Source organism: Gaeumannomyces tritici (genome assembly GCF_000145635.1).
Source record: "Gaeumannomyces tritici R3-111a-1 unplaced genomic scaffold supercont2.8, whole genome shotgun sequence".
NCBI classification, from domain to species: domain Eukaryota; kingdom Fungi; phylum Ascomycota; class Sordariomycetes; order Magnaporthales; family Magnaporthaceae; genus Gaeumannomyces; species Gaeumannomyces tritici.
In genome coordinates this window covers 822,961-839,183 of record NW_008804552.1, presented here as the reverse complement: position 1 = coordinate 839,183, position 16,223 = coordinate 822,961, and the positions used below count along the sequence as shown (strand labels likewise).

Below are 16,223 nucleotides of genomic sequence, written 5' to 3'. Positions count from 1 at the left end.
ACAAAATAGGTGTATTTGAATACCAGGTACCTACCTATCAAGGTATCTTATTTGTATATGCACTTGCGGTGTTAATTATGTTTACAAAGCAAACGTCGTGGATAGGTGAAAATCACTGCCGACAGGGGGGAAGCAATAGGGACGCTAAGCAGGAGGAACGTGAGTATTTGCTTCCCGACAAGGAACACGCAACGACACTCGTATTTACCTTTGTCTGGTCCGGCGAAAAAAGGTGGCCGTGTTGACGGCGTTTGGCTCTAAATCACTGGATACTCCCGGCTTCCTCTTCCAGGAAGCTGTAAACAAGGAAGGCCCCATATAGATCGATATATATAACATCACTGTCTCCGAGCCCGCCCGTGATTGACCAATGCTGACGATCAGCCCGAAATTGCAACGGCTGACACAGCCAACTCTCTGCCTAGGGGCTCCTTCGCGTACAGATGGCGAGGACGCATATGAGGTCCAGACCATTTCACCAAAAGCCCGGAGACGGGCCTCGGGTAGGAGTCGATTCACTGCCGCAAAACTGCAGCGCCCGGCCCCCATGGATATCGAAGCCTACGGCTGAGCGCCCCATGGTCACTTGCGTTTCCAAAATCACCATAGATGATCTACTCGAAGGGGAGCTTCCACGCCTGCCTGCGCCGCTGTTGCTTGCCGCTAAGGCTGCATCCTGCGCCCCAGCGACCCGGGCCAGGGCTGGAAAACGCAGCTGCTCTACGGCAGCGAGGATCGAGCTAGGAAGTTAGCTAAATATCCGGAAGCGTGCTTTTCCTCCCGGGGCAGGGCCTGCCGCGCATCTGGCTCGGCACAGCGGGGGTAGCGCGACTGGGCGCTAGACGGCAAGGAAAGATGGCGGCTCTATTTGTACGGGCACCGGGCGGTTCTCGCTGATGTGACCGCTCTATGTCGCCTATAACAAGATGATATTTCTCAAAGAGAGTGTGAGAGCATTTGCAATTCAGCAAACCATTGTTTCCTGGATGTACCTAGACTAGAAGGGAATTTTTTTCGAGGCGGCCAACTAGCGCCTATTGATGTTCTCTTTTCTGGCGGTTCTGGGCGACTATGGCGCCTAGGCGTTTAAGGACCAGCATTACTCGCCGCATGTGGCTCACCGCAGGCCGGACTGGCCCACACCATCTTGTCGATCCCGTCTATCGCTGGGCATATCGTATGTACAGTCTACTGGGAATGGGAACTTCCTGCATTGCTAATGCATATTCCACGTGCCGACACCATAGGGCGTGGAGGAGGGTTCTGGTCCGGAAGAGAATAGGGTCCAGATCCTGGATTCGTCGGATGGCGTCCTGTTTCGGAAGACACGAGTTTTCTCTATGAGGGCAGACGAATCACAAGGAGGTTGCTGATAAAACGACACGAGATAGGTACAAAGACCTGAGCGGTGACCTACCGTCCTATGCTGATCTAAAGGGGGAGGACTTCCCTCTGCGCCATTTCCCCTCGGAAAAGATATTCCCGGTGGGAGTAATGCCCGGGTCACCGGCGCTGGTCTTCGCGGCCCAGGCCAATTTCGTCGAAGGCGGGCTCGTCTTAACGGTGGGGATCCACCACGCGGCTGGCGACGCTGTCGCCCTCCAAACCATCCTCAGCACCTGGGCCGAGAACACGGCGGTGGCGGAAGGCGGCGACTCAGGCGCCTTCACTGTGTACGACACAGAGTCAAACGACCGCAGCATCCTGATGGACGGCGTTCCACCATCCGAAGACACGGCCGTCAGCTTCCCAGAATACGTACTCAGCCCGACGCCCAAGGCCGAGGCTGCCGCTGCCGCCGCCGCCATGGCAAGCTTCTAGATGCCCCCAATGGAGACGCGCATGTTCCGGTTCATGCCAGCAGGACTCGCCCGACTCAAGGCCGAGGCCGCCGCCTTCTCGACGCACGACGCGCTGTCCGCCATGCTATGGCGCGCAATTACGCGCGCGCGGACTGGGGGAGACGCCCCCGCCCCTGTTGACTCGGCCTTTGCGTACGCCATCAACGTCCGGCCGCGCGCCAGCCCCCCGCTGCCGGCCACGTACGTCGGCAACGCATCGATGTTGGGTCTCACGAGGCGGCTGTCGGCGATCGAAACCACCTGCGGCCCGGGAGGCTTGGCGCTTGCCGCGGGCGCGATCCGGGCGTCGCTAACGGCGCGGTTCCCGGACGCCAAGCAAGACGGGACTGCTGCGACTGATGCGGACGGCCCAGACCGGGTGGTGCGGGCCATCGGGCTGCTTGGTTCGCGGCGCGACCCGACTGACTATAAGATGGCTTACCGCGCGTTCCTGGGGCCGGACGTCGTCGCAACGTCGTGGGCCAACATTGCCGTCTACGACACGCTCTAGGGTGGCGTCCTGGGCGCCCGAGGGGTTACGCGCGCCGGGGGATGGGGCTGACGGCGCCTTGGCCATCCTGCGGCGGCGGCGGGCCGAGGACGGCGGCAGGCTTGATGTCCAGGTAGGCATGGAAAGCGGGGCCATGGCAAGGCTGCTCGCCGACGTCGAGTTTGCGCGGGTGGTGGATGCGTGATGGCTGGCGTGCAGGTGGGTTGGGTCGGTGGGATTCGAGTTGTTGGATCAGCACCAATTGGAAGCGATGGCTTGCCGTCGGCCTCTGCAGGTCGCAAAAGGTGGCCAGATCAGGGACGGCGGCCGAATGTTCGAGTGAATTCCCGCTTTCGTCGGCCTGCGTACGTGCGCTGCAGCCAATCTAATCTGACGTGCGCGCAGGGCCGCTTCTGGACTAGCGCGCCCGACTGTGAAACACGGATCGTGTTAATGCCAACCACAGAGTAAAGCCAAGGCATTCTCGCGATTCCCGCGGGGCATTGAAATCCTGCTGCGGGATCCGTCCCGTCCTCCTTCGGCCGCCCTGAGACGCCATCCTTGGCCGGCCAGCCTTGGTTGGTTACAGTGGGTGAGTTGTTCGAAAGCGGCACTTTTATCTGCGTCTGCCAGCCAAAATCCGACTCGGCCCGTCTCGGGACGAGCTTGGGTTCTGTTCTTTGTGCACGGCCCTGAGGTTGCAGTTCGTCGTCCTGGGGTGGTGGTGCCGTGGTGTCGCCATGCGTTAAAATCCCTCTGGCGCAGGGGTTCCCAGGTGGACAATGCCCCGTAGACAATGCTCTCGTTTGGATCCGGATGGAACGCCGCCCCGTCCATGCCCGCTGCCAGCGTCTGGTTCTCGAAATTTGTGGTGGGCGAGGGGATACGACGTCGGCGCCAGCACCCAGCACCCATGGCGAGCACCCATGGCGAGCATGTTTATTCGGGCACGATTGGGGCCGCAAAGTCTATCTGACCCCAGCCGGCACCCGCTCTGGAATGAAGGCCCCGCCCCACCGTCCGAAGGTTGAACAAAGTTGCAATGCTGGGTGCGTGCATGTCGACACGTTTCTATTCGCGGTGCCTTGTGTGTTCCCTGTCATTTGCGCGCGGCGGGGCCGTGAATTGATGCAATATAATGCGTGTTGGCTGTCTGGGGGTCGACGTGTCTGCGTCTGGCTGGGAAGGGTTCGTGCTTCTCGGCCGGCACTCGTTCTGCTGGGGACTCGACCTTCTATCGCGGTGGTACCACCTCAGGCTCCTAGAGGCAGTGCAGACCCCGCCGTGTGCACACCGTCTTCACCCACCGCTTTATGCCTTTGGTTGGGCGCACCGTGCGAACCACTTTGACTGCACCACCACGAGCCCAAAACCCCACAATGCCAGGGCCAAGACTGAGGCCGCTTTTTTTACCGGCCAGCGTGAAGACAGCCCCAACGTGGGCATTTCCCGTCCGCCCGCCTCCCGCCTGCTGGCGCCGTTCCTGCTGTGCTCCATCAATGCTTCTTGAGTCGAGCGGCGACATTGTTTGTGTGTGCTGCAGGAACCGACGAGCCTTGGTGCCTTGCCACGTCTCTCCCTCCGCAGAGCTCCCCGTCTCCCGCACATTTTTTTGGACCCCGATTTCGCCGTCTAGACCTGTGCCAAGCGTGGCTGCCTCTTGCTTCCGCCCAAGTGAAGGGACCTCCTGCGCGAGGCGCCTGCACCCAAGCCGCTGCAATTTGATCACTGCCCGCACACCCCCCCAGCCGACCTTCCCCCCAATCAACAGCCGACTGAGTGCACCACGCCGCCAGGCCTTTGACCCTCTTTTTGTCTTTGCCGCGCCCAGTCGGGCCAACCAGATGCCCCATTGCGACCCATACTCTCCATGACCGTTTCAAATCCGCATCTTGACACCTCTGGAAACATTGAATCGACAACCAGACAGCCCGCCCGCCCCGCGAGGTCCCCTGACTGCCGCCAGCAAATTCGTGCAGAGGACAAGCACCAAGGCACTTTGGACAAGGCTTCTTGGACGCGGCCACGCTGCGAGCGCCCCTTTTGCACCATCACCACCTTTAGCCCAGTATTCCCGCGCGGGATTCGCCGCCCAGTAACCCACATTCAACCACTAACTACGTCGCAAACGGGACGACGGCAATAGAAAAAGAGCAAAAGCTGGGAATTGAAACGCTCCATCGCCAAGCACACAGGATTTCGGGGGGTTGAGCAAAAAAGAGGAGGGAAAAGCAGAAGCAAAAAGCGAACAACAAAGCACCAACCCGACCGAACCCGCTGCCTCAAACCTGGGACACCCTCCTAGTCACTCTCGCGAGCAGAATCGACAGGAAAAATTGGCGTCCAGTCGCATGACGTGAATCAGAAGCCACAACTCCCCCAAATAGCCGCGAAAGGGCGAACAGCCGACCTGCATCCAGGCCTGCCTCCCCTCTTGACCCCGTCGCCGACCTCGGTTTTCCCCAAGAGAAGGGACGGCCAAACCTAATCTGGGATCGCACCGCGCGCTGTCGCTGCCCGTCGCCTCGTTTCCCCATTCCAGTCCAAGCTCAGCCCGCCCAGCCATTCCCGACTCTCCAGCGCCCGGCCAATTTCTCCGTCGCCGTAGAACCCACCATTCACCGACCGCCACTCCCCAAGCCAACCCTGGTCTACCCGCCGCAAAAAAAGAAAAAGAAAGAAAAAACACTACCATCACGACCGGCCGACCCGCCCTGACCGCCGCATACCCGCCCGTCCATCCCGGAAGCAGCCCCCCTGGTCGACTGCCCTCGACGGACCTCTAGGCATCGGTGGCCCCTCCGCCCGGTGAGGTGGTGATGGCACATGCGCCCCTCCTGAGATCAAGCACGACGCCCATTTTCCCAGCGTCCAACAACGGGGTTTCCAGACTGCAGGGCGCGATGGCCGCGCCGCCGAGGATGAGCCATCTCTCTGGCTCGACCGCCTTTAACTCCACCACCTCCCTCTCCAGTCTCGTCAGCACCGCCTCGACCGTCGTGCCCCCGTCCAATGGCCAGGTCGTGGCCACAAACAACATCATCAACCAGAGGGCCGACGCCTCTAGGTCGCTGTACCAGATATGCGTCTCGCTCAAGCAGCGCCTGGCCCAGGTGCCCGGCTTCGAGCAGTACCTGGCCAAGATGGACGCGCTAGAGGCCCAGAACCCCGACGGCGGCATCGTCGACTCGGTATGGAGCTTGCTGAGGCTGGGTTCGCCCCTGCTCTTCATCTATAACCTCCTACAGCCCGAGAACCCCATCGTCATCGACGACGCCGGCGCCAGCGACAAGAAGAAGTCCCAGATGTACATCTACAAATTTGTCGAGGCGGTCAAAAAGGACCTCAACCAGTCCGATATCTTTACCATCAGCGATTTGATAAAAGATGACACGACCGGGTTTGTCAAGGTTCGTGTTCTCGTTGCTTTACTTTGCGTGCCATTTCATTCGACCTTGTCGGCCTTCCCGTTCCGGGCGCCCCAACAGCTGTCTTTGCCCCGCCACCGGTTCTGTGCGCGCCAAACACTGTTTTGCTAACCCTGTCGTCTTGCCTACCCCCAGGTAACCTCTGTGGTAAACTACGTACTCGACATCTGCCAAGAACGTGGTTTATTAAACCAGATCCAACCCTACCCCGAGGATGACGTTCTACCAGATGGCAAGGAAAAGATGAGCTACCGGGATTACATCGTGAAGGAGCTTGTCGACACCGAACGGAAATATGTGCAGGACTTGGAGAACTTGCACGACCTGAAAAAGGCCTTGGAGGAGAGGGGCATCATCCCAGGAGACACGGTTCACCAGATATTCCTCAACATCAACCTTATCCTCAACTTCCAGCGTCGGTTCCTTATCCGCGTCGAAACGACCAACTCGATGCCTTCCACTGTCCAGCGCTGGGGCCAGCCCTTTGTCGTCATGGAGGACAACTTCGACATCTACCAGCCATTCATCGCCAACCAGCGGAAAGCCGCCATGGTGGCACAGGCGCACTTTGACAAGATCAAGACTATCGAACACCCCGTGGCCTGCGACTTCAACACTCTCGACGGCTTTCTGCTGAAGCCGATGCAGAGGCTGGTCAAGTATCCGCTACTGCTTAAGGTACGCCAGCGCCAAGAAGCCCGTCTCCCTCCGGCTGGTCTTCCAGCACCTAACTTTCGTTTCTGCAGGACTTGCTCAAAAAGAGCGACGATGAGGAGATCAAGGCAGACCTCTCCGCAGGCATTCAATCTGCCGAAAAAGCCTTGTCCAAGGCCAACGAAGCTGTCGATCGAGATCTGCTCGATGAGGCCCTCGAGGACCTCAAGTCAAGAGTGGATGACTGGAAGAGTCATCAAGTCACCCAGTTCGGCTCTCTGCTCTTGCATGGCGTGCACACGGTTCTAACCGGCAAGACGGAGGCGGAGAGAGATGTAAGCACTGTGCGAACTGTTTTTGATTAATGTTCTTATCAGGTGACATCACCTCCCTTTTGCTTCATGGCAGACACTAATGCTGTTTCGCAGTACGAAATTTACCTGTTCGACTGCATTTTGCTTTGCTGCAAGGAGATCTCGCCCAACAAAATCAAGGACAAGAAGGACAAGACCAAGTCCACAGGGCCCAGGATCCGGAACAAGAACGCAAAACTGCAGCTTAAAGGGCGCATTTTCATGACCAACGTCACCGAGATCCTGTCCTTTTCGAAACCAGGTATGTTTGCCGGAAGGAGCAAAGACGCTCCCCAGCTTCGCGTAATTCGATCCGACATGCTGACAGTCGCTTTAGGCTCTTACACGGTCCAAATATGGTGGAAGGGAGACCCCGGTGTGGAAAACTTTGTTATCAAGTTCCAGAATGAGGAGACGATGAAGAAGTGGGCGTCGGGTCTGGATGCCCAGAGGAAAAAGCAGGCAGGGCCTGCCGCGGCGACCAGCCCCGACCAAGCGACCCCCGATTTCACATGGATGCAAGGTCAAACCAACCTGCAGAACCCTTACGTTCAGGACGACGACGACGAGAACGACGACGATATCGTCCCGCCGCCACTACAAGCCCAGTATGGCACCATGACCGGCACCATGCCGCGCAACGCTTCCACGTCCAGCCTACGGGGCAGATCACAAACAAACGAGAGCGGCCTGGGCAGAGTGCCTCCCCCACGCTTCCCGATGCCCGCGCCACCAGCGCCCCTTAGCTTGCAGACGGCGAATGGTCAGCAGTCACCCAGCTACCGTGGCGGTGATTCGTACTTCTCGCCGGTTTTGGACACCCCGGTGTCCTCGCGGACCAGCACCACGTCGAGCATTTACACTGGCAGCGCTAGCTACGCCTTCCCCAAGGCTGGTCAGCCATATGCGGGGCCGTGGGAGGGAGAGATGAACCGATATACAGCTCCTGCCATGCCTCGCGCGCCATCCAGGGATGGATCGTCTCCGGTGAATCCCTACGGCATGGTCAACGGGCGCAACCCCCGCGGGCCCTCGATGCCGGTCATGGCGTCGCACAGCGCACAAGCCGCCGCATCTCTGTCGCGCAGCCGCTCCTACAGCACGCCTGACATTCAGGGCCCCCCGGGCGTCCGCAGGACGCCTGGTGGCAGTCAGAACAACGTGCCCGCCGTGCCCGGTATTCCGGCACACCTCGCTCACGAACGGCACGACTCTAATATCCCGCGCTCACACTCTGGCAGCCCCGTGAACAATCTACCGCTCAGGGCGAACACCCAGAGCCCCGGGGTCCAAAGGGAGCGCATGCTGCAACAAGGCGGCAGCTATGGTGGGACCATGGCGCAGTTCCCATCGCAGCCCATCTATCAGCGCCAGGGCACGCCCGGACCTACCAGTACCCCTAGTAGCAACCTTGCGCCGGCGCCTTTGAACTTGGATCGCGAGAGGGCCGTGTCGCCCCCGCTAGCCACAGGAGCACCCATACCACCAAGCGGCGGGTTTGGGGGTCCCGAGATGACGCTGCCGACCCAGCTCAAGGTCAAGGTCAACTATGACAATGCCAACTACGTGACCCTCGTCGCGGCGTACAACATCACGTACCAGAGCCTTGTGGACCGAATCGACGCGAAGCTCGCCCGCTTCACCAACAGTGGAGTCAGCCGGGGAAACCTAAGACTCCGGTACCGGGACGACGAGGGCGACTTCGTCAGCATCGTATGCGACGAGGACGTGCAGATGGCCTTTACCGATGGGCGCAACGGCGACAGGGACATGTATAATGGCGGCGTCGGCGAGGTCGAGCTGTTTTGCGCAACCGTCGGTGGCGGCGACAACTAGGCAGCCTAACCTTGTCTGGTACTGCAGTCGCACAGTGCTATTGGTGACCTCCATCAAGTCGCCATCTCGCTGGGCCCACAGCTTCCCCCTCCTAACACCTATCTAACCAAAGGCAGATCGCCATCCATCGCCCGTCCATGCCCGGCATTCTAAAGCGTTCTTGTGCTTTTCATCCGCCCCCCAGTACAAATGAGATCCAACATACTCATTGCATACATCATCGGCGTCTGGCTTGTCGTTTCCCACTTTCTACAACTCCAAATACCACACCTCCTTGCTCCATTTTCCCCCTTTTGATCCATACCCCAGCTCTCCTCGAGGCGGCGTCTTTTCCTCTCCTCGCAACATCGGGCCCTTTAGACGGTTTCAGCCTCGTCAATTTCTCCTTTCCTTGCATTCAAGGGGTTTTGCCAACCCCGCATACTGATACCAAAAACTGGATTCTCGCGTGGTTTCCTCCGAGCATTTCGTTTTCTCGTTGTGCTCTTGCTCCTTTTCTTCCTGGTTCCTTCGTTTCCTATCCCCTTGAGCAATATAGATCACACCTGGAGGCGAGACGCGTTGTTTGCCGCCTCTCCTCCGTTGGGATGCATTTGTGTCCCATTTTTACATATCCTTGGCTAACCCACTCTATAACTAACCCTGCCTGGGTGTTTTTTTTTACCCTCGTCGGACGACAGGCCCATTTGTACTCGGAGGTGATTTTATGTCCTCTCACCCTCTCTCTTCCTTTGCTTGCTTTCATCTTCTTTCGTCTGTCGTAAGTTTCATGTTTTGGAGATACCTGACCTTGAACACTCGTTGCCCTTTGTGGGCGAGCTTGAATTTGAAACCAAGTTAGTTTCTATTGACGTGCCGTCACAACTATGTATTTATGCGTTCGGTCCGCTCCTAGTAATATCTGCCCCCTCGTATTATGTCCAGCAACGCCAGCCACATGTGGTGCCCTAGAGAAGTAGGCTGTAGATTGCTGGTTCGTGGCACCATCGGGATGCCGCCGCCTCCCCCCTGCTAATTTATTTCGTGAAGAATATACCGATGCACGGTCCTAGCAGGTGCAGTAGGCGGATGGGCCCACCTCGACGCAGCAGGCGCTGGCGCAAGTCGTGCTCATCTCCCACTGGTTCAGCGAGCTGCAGACGCAGACTGTTTGCTGCTCGAAGCACGCAAACGTGCCGGGGCGGTCGCACGGCTGGCCTGCCCACTGCCGGGATCCGAGTGGCCTGCTGCGGCTGGAGTCGTCGGTCTGGTGGTGGTTGACGGGGGGCGTGGCGAGCGCGGCTGCGTAGGGGATCGCGGCGGCGACGGCTAGGGGGACATTTGAGTAGGTAGACTGGTAACTGGGTCTGGGGGTTTCTCTATCGTTGGGTTTGGTGGGACCCGGGTTTGTATAGAGCGATCCGAGATAGGCAGGTAGTGAGCTTTGATGCTATGCGGGAGGCGCATACGCAAATGGCCTTGACAGTCCAGTCTAGACCTTCGATTTATTATTCCTCGCCTTTGGTAGATGACCTGAAGTCGATCTCCTGTCCTATTTCTACTTCTCTCCTGCCAGTCCCGGCTCTTGGAGGGGACCGAGCCGGCCCGAGGACATGGGATGGTTCAGCTCAACCTTGGCGCCATGTCGTTGCAACCTGTTCCTACCGGGAGGAGAGGGAGCAAGAAAACGGAGAGGGAAAAAAAAAAACGAAGACAAATGTTTACAGTCCCAAGCGTCGATGGCTACTACATGTTCTTCCAACTTTACATCTGTCACGTCTCTTTTGGTCATCCCATCACCTTTATGCATTGTCGTCGAGTCGTCCGCCGTGTGACCTTCCCGATGCAGGTTGCATATCTGCCTTCTTTGCAACGTGCAGCTTCGGCGTAGAGATTGATCACCGACTCGGCCCGGGGACTCGGCACTCACCAAAGGCCAGAATGACACGCCGGATGAGTCCAATCTCTACCTATCCACGGAACCAGCTTGCGATTTGTTTTCGAAGTGCGCTGGATGATGCGTCCCTGGGCCTAGAGCGTGTATTGGTTGTTTTGATTTTGTGATAGAGGCATGCCTACTGCTCAGTCACCTGTTGTGCTTTCGGAAGTAGATATCGCTGCAGTTTTATGTATATGTACATGTTTATCATTGATACGACTGTTCGACGAGGTTCTGGCGTGTGAGCTGGATGCCTTGACCACCGGTGATGACACAACCTTAGCGAGGGCTGATCCGCCTTTATCTTCCAGCGCTCGAGAATCGCATCGTATTTCCAGAGGCGCCACTTGTTTCAAGGTATGTTCCTTGGTTCATGGCGACATAAACAGAGATCCCAATCAAGTTCTCAGGCACAGGTTTGGCATCAATCGCCAGATAGAGTAGCAACATTGCTTAGCTCTCAACCCATCACAAGCCTTTGGGATATCGCCTATTTCTTTTTCCTCGCTCCCATCTTCTGTTGCATTCTTGACAGGTGGTGGTTGATGGGGTTGAGTTTCTTGACCGTCTGCTGGGGGCCGTCGGCGCATTCCCGGAGCTGCTGCTCGAGCGCCAGACAGCCCGCGGCCGTGTATCCTGCCGAGGCCCAGCACGCTGCGGCAGGGGGGATGTAGGCTCTCAGCGTCCTGTCCGCATGCGACGGGCGAGGGGTTCAAGGGGTTGAGGGCGGGGCAGGGGAGGGAGAGGGGGATGCCAGGTGGGCTGCCGGGGGAGGATACATACCCAGGACAGACTGCATGACGCTGAGGCAAGGGTTGACCTCCTTCTGGATCGGGTTGCGGACGCGCAGGTTGCGCAATGGCGGGAGCTTGATGGGCTTCTTGACCGTCGACATGGTGGGAGGCGATGGCGAGGAGGCGGTTGGATACGAGGCAAGGCTGGCTTGGGGGTAGTCACACACGTCTATGGGCCCTCTTCTTCGGAGCTGGCTGGTCACATGTCCTGGCGTTGGCTCTGCTTCTCCCTCTTCGCCAACGATGAGGCAACCGCTAGCTGGACGCTGGTGGGCTAAAATTTCGATGGAGCTCAGCGAGATCACGTGTTGGCGATGCATCTTCGCATGCCCATGCCCATGCGGCTCCACCTGCACGCCACTCGCCCCGTGCACGCGGCAGCTGAGAGCTCGGCGGGGCTGTTACGTGGGCTGGGTCGTGGTTGCCCGAATTCGTCGGAGCTGAGCTTAATCTCAACGGTGGGGTCGTCTTTAATTGGCCAACCAACCTTCAATGTAAACAAAAGATTTGGGCGGCGGCGGGCGGCAGATTGTCGCTACACGCTCCCAGGCCAAGCTTCGCTGCAGGGTTCACCTTCTCGACGCGCCGCCCTCGGCCTCCCGTCGATTCCACCCACTACAACACATCACGACACGAACAACCACCACGCACTATTCGCAAACTTCGCAGTTTCCTACCACCATCACTTCTGCACTTTGCATCTCTGCTGGTCTTGCTCACTTCTAGTCGCCGTCTTGTTCTTATCCCAAAGCCTGTTACACATCCTCGCCGTCTTCGACGCCTGGTCTCTTCCCTCTCGCATCTCTTCGCGTCTGTGGCCCTAGCCTCGCCTCAGCAAATGCAGCAGCATGGCTTCCAATCCGACGATGGAGGCCTTCGAGCACGCGCTCACGCATACCTTGTATAAAGAATCACAGCAGCGTCAATCATCGCCGGCGCCAGAGGATGATATCTCGCCAGCCCAGCGTTCCAAGTCTCGGAATAGCGACCTCCTCACATTCTCGTCACCTCGTCAGCAGAGCCCCGCGCCTGCTCAGCAACAACAACAGCCAGCCATGCAGCCTTTCATCTTTGCCGGCGCGCTCCCGACTGTTCAGCCCCCGAAGCATGATTTCTTTTCTGGGCAGAATGTCTTAGAGTACGCACTGATCCCTTCCCATGCATTCCCTTGACTATGCTGCTCGCCGCGCCAGGCTCGTGCTAACAGTTGAGGTGTTTCATCAGTCTCCTCTCCTCCTCGGCGGCTTTCGTCCTGCAGCCGTGTCTCGATCTCCCTCGGCCTTGGGATTATATCCTCGTCGGTACTTATAGTGGCAATGCGTTGTATAAGCGCGCCGGAATCGCCACCTCTCGAGTCCCTGCCAAGCGCATCACTGATGACGCCACGGTTGAGCGCGAGCTGTTTGCCGCACAGATGGCCCCGCGCAAGAGGATGCGCACATCCTGGGCCCAGCCGCAGCTAGGCGTCAACCAGTCCCTTTTCGACACGCGAGCACTGCGCCACTTCCGCCCAAAGGCGGTCGCTGACGACGTAAAGATTGCCGTTGATGCGATCTCGTCACACTACGCCTGGCTCGCAAAGGGCAATCTCGAATACCCACTCGATATCAAGAACCACACATGGACTGGCTCGCTCGAGTACGAAGTCATGACCATTCTCCCGCGCAAGAGGCTCTCGAACCGCGAGTTCAAGATTCGGCTCGAGGAGCGCATCTATGGCGAAATCTTCGGAGGCGCCCCCGATGCTCAGGTTGCCCCGTCCAGGAAGATTGCTCGCAGTCGCCACCGTCGGACAGTTGCCCAATGTCCCGATCTTTCCACCATCTCTGAGTGCACCGAGCCAGCCTCCTCTCCTGTTCGTCCTCGCACCAAGCTCGCGCCGCTCAATTCTTCGCCGGCAAAGCTGCTTCTTGCGCCTCAGTTTAAGTCGACTCCGAGAAGGTCCCTCTCGCCGCGCAAGGCGCTTTCGCCATTCGAGTTCTCGTTCTCGTCACCCTCCCCCGCAAATGGCACTGCGACGCCAACGCCCACAAGGAGCTTCTCTCTTGTCAAGTCTGCCGCCATGTGGCGCACGCCCGATATCTTCGCCTCTACCCCCAAAACAGTTGCCCTCTCATGCTCGCCACCGCGGAGAGCACCGCTCTCACCATCAATCGCGTTTGACAAGTCTGCTGTTGAATATTCGGCTGCCAACTCCAGGCGATCCTCCACGGGGTCTTCTCGCCGCGCAGCGCGCCGATCTCTGACTACTAGTCGCCTGCTAGCCATTTCGGATCTTGCCCAGTCTCCAGCAGCGCCCAGGGTTTCCTTCGGCACACTAGACCAGAACGCGACCCTTTGCCAGAGCTCCGATAGCGATGTCACCATGATGACCGCCCCTCTCCTGCAAGAAGAATCTGTTCATGCGACTCTCTCTATTGCCGAAGACTCTATTCCACCCGCCAGCGATCCAATTGAGCCTAACCTCGCCACCCCTAACCGCGGCTTTGTCTCGTCCACAGATGCCGAGGCTAGCACCGCTGCGCCCGCAATCGCCGAGGCCGACTTTGTCGAGCCCGCGAATGCCGAGGCCAGCTTTGCCACGCCCACATTTGACAATGACGATAATACAAAGACCATCAAGATCAGCGAGCAGCCATCGATCCATGTTGATCTGCGCACAAACCTAGACATCTTCGGCTCCCACCGAGACGCTCCCGCCAGCATGGCGCAAATGGATGACGTCGACGCGGTAGAAGATAGCTCCCCTTCTCCTGAGAAGGAGCCCAGTAAGGACGAGGATGAGGCCGATGACGAGTTCACCAGCGTTATCAATCACAACAATATCAATGACACCATATCGCTCAACCTTGGCGCCGCACAGGCCAGTCCGGGAATGCCCGAGAATGTTGTCGCTGGCAAGGGAGAAGATGCCGACGAAGACCGCGAGGAGCTCCAGCAGTTTCTCAACCGACACTGGGCCCAGGGCAAGACTTCTGTCAAGCCCAAGCGCCGGTCTGGATCGCTGGGACTGGCCACCTCCATCACTGGATCACCGATGCCGCGGAATGAGATGACATCGGACAACGAGACCATGGCCAAACGCATGCCATTGGGAGCCAAGGATCCTAACATGAGCCCGAGCCCCATCAAGAAGCGTAAGGCTGCCGACTCGGACGATGAGCTGAGCGGAGGAAAAAGTCTCCTGGAGGCGCCGGCCCTTGACGACCATTCCCCGCCGCGGCCCAAGAGACGTCGCCGGAACGTCGAGGCAGATTCGGACGGTGTTCTGAACCCTGTCTTCCAGCAGCAGACTAGACAGGGAGAGCCTCGTGAACTGCGGCGTAGCACCCGAGCCACCGCTCGTCGTACCCTTGTCACTGCGGGACCGTCAGCCAATAGCACGGCCATGTCCAAAGTGCCCGTCAGACTCCCTGGCTCTCTTGTGGGTGATGGTGCCGACAGCAGCTTCGGCAGCAGCTTGAGTGCCGCTCGCAGTGAAGAGCGAAGACTGGCTGCGACGACGCGTGGTAATACGAGGAGGAACCGGGGCGGATCGCTCCCTGCAGGAGAGGTGCTCGCCCTTAAGGCCAAGCAGAAGACGCCGCCGACCGGCGATGAGAGCGGGGACGAGGCACCCCGGGCAAAGAAGCGAACCACCAAGATGGGCATGACTAAGAGCGTCCGCTGGGATTCGGTTCTGGCTAGATACCAGGACGAGGCACTAGCCTCTTCAGACGCCCCGGGTGCCACGGGCCCCCAAGGCTCCGTCAGCCGAGTCGACGACGACGACGACGACGAGCTGGCCGATGCGCCAGACGTTGGCACGAGGAAGGCCACTCCCGTTGCCCGCCGCACCACCAGCCGCATCTCGCGGCTGCAGCCACCCACCCCGGTCAAGAAGACCACCAGCGCGCCCTCTGGGCCTCCTGCGCCCGGAGTCGCGGCTGGCCGGGTGAAGAAGCTGGCTGCGCCCGCCGCCCCAGTGGTGGCCCGAAGGACCTCGGCTCAATTGGCCGCGGCCTCGGCCGCCAAGAAGATAGCGGCAGCGGCAGCGGTGGCGGCAGCAGCGACGCCCGTCGCAGCCCCTGCGGCTCGGCGGACGCGGATCGCCACCCCGGCGGCCAAGAAGCGGGCCACCAAGGCCTAGAGACCTCGGCGCTTTGGCGCACAACACCTTGTTTTTTTTTTTCTTCTTTTTTTCTTTTACGATTTGTAATTTTTTTTTCTGGCTTCGCCTCCCGTCTTCGGGCCTGGCGGCCCCTGGAGCTTGCCTTGTTTTTTTCTTGTTTGATTTTCCATGTTGAGATACCATGATGTTGTTGAGATACCCGGAACCATTGGGCGGAGTTTTGTAGAATTCATTACGATCATGACCATAACCATGCTGTGTGCTTTGTTTCCTGCGTGATGCCATCGCTGCCATATCTGTGCCTGGATGATTCGATGGAATCCAGTCTGTCTGGCCTCGACGATTGGAATATTCCGAGTTTTAACTCGATGCACTTCAGACAGGTCGTCCTCGTCGGCATCGTGTTTGGTGTGCTAGGTCCCATTTCCCTCGGCCTTTGATGTGCAAGAAGTGCACTCGGACGCTGGATAATGCTGGACACCAAGGACCCGCTGTCAGACATGATCATCAACATCAAGAACGCGGGTCTGCTGTCGCTACGGATTTGGCGCCAGGTGCTCGGCTTGTCCGAGTGCAAGGTCGCTACCAACCTGTCCGGAAGCCTCTTCCACCCTTCGTGCCGCAGCCACGACGCCATCAAGGCTACACTCAAGCATCACTCCGAGAACGAACTCGCGATGCAGTCGCAGTTCGCCGGGCATGTCAAGAAGGTTTTGGAGGAGCTCGGAGGATCGCAAGCAGCGGCCTTGGTCCACTTATACCGTGCGACCCCCGAGCAGCATGCCAGTGTTCAAAGGA

At 58.6% G+C, this 16,223-nt stretch overlaps 5 protein-coding genes across 5 annotated transcripts; 3 read left to right on the top strand and 2 right to left on the bottom strand.

The window, feature by feature from the left end:
- Positions 1-1,494: 1,494 nt before the first annotated feature.
- On the top strand, positions 1,495-2,352 carry GGTG_12418 (hypothetical protein; the record flags this gene model as incomplete). Its single annotated transcript, XM_009230315.1, has 2 exons — positions 1,495-1,740; positions 1,882-2,352. The coding sequence occupies 2 exons, from the start codon at positions 1,495-1,497 to the stop codon at positions 2,350-2,352; spliced, it is 717 nt and encodes a 238-aa protein (XP_009228579.1).
- A 25-nt stretch (positions 2,353-2,377) lies between these two features.
- GGTG_12417 (hypothetical protein) lies at positions 2,378-3,856 on the bottom strand (the record flags this gene model as incomplete). Its single annotated transcript, XM_009230314.1, has 3 exons — positions 2,378-2,692; positions 2,751-3,087; positions 3,639-3,856. 3 exons carry the CDS (start codon positions 3,854-3,856, stop codon positions 2,378-2,380), a joined length of 870 nt encoding a protein of 289 aa, XP_009228578.1.
- On the top strand, positions 3,832-9,508 carry GGTG_12416 (rho guanine nucleotide exchange factor scd1). The gene is made up of 5 exons (XM_009230313.1): positions 3,832-5,741; positions 5,895-6,437; positions 6,506-6,748; positions 6,842-7,028; positions 7,104-9,508. Exons 1-5 carry the CDS (start codon positions 5,151-5,153, stop codon positions 8,600-8,602), a joined length of 3,063 nt encoding a protein of 1,020 aa, XP_009228577.1. The 5' UTR covers positions 3,832-5,150; the 3' UTR covers positions 8,603-9,508.
- Positions 9,509-10,570: 1,062 nt separating this feature from the next.
- On the bottom strand, positions 10,571-11,615 carry GGTG_12415 (37S ribosomal protein Mrp10). Its single transcript, XM_009230312.1, has 2 exons — positions 11,304-11,615; positions 10,571-11,174 (listed from the first exon to the last, which is right to left on the bottom strand). The coding sequence occupies exons 1-2, from the start codon at positions 11,413-11,415 to the stop codon at positions 11,011-11,013; spliced, it is 276 nt and encodes a 91-aa protein (XP_009228576.1). The 5' UTR covers positions 11,416-11,615; the 3' UTR covers positions 10,571-11,010.
- A 565-nt stretch (positions 11,616-12,180) lies between these two features.
- Positions 12,181-15,445, top strand: GGTG_12414 (hypothetical protein; the record flags this gene model as incomplete). Its single annotated transcript, XM_009230311.1, has 2 exons — positions 12,181-12,452; positions 12,539-15,445. The coding sequence occupies 2 exons, from the start codon at positions 12,181-12,183 to the stop codon at positions 15,441-15,443; spliced, it is 3,177 nt and encodes a 1,058-aa protein (XP_009228575.1). The 3' UTR covers positions 15,444-15,445.
- Between the last annotated feature and the right edge of the window lie 778 nt (positions 15,446-16,223).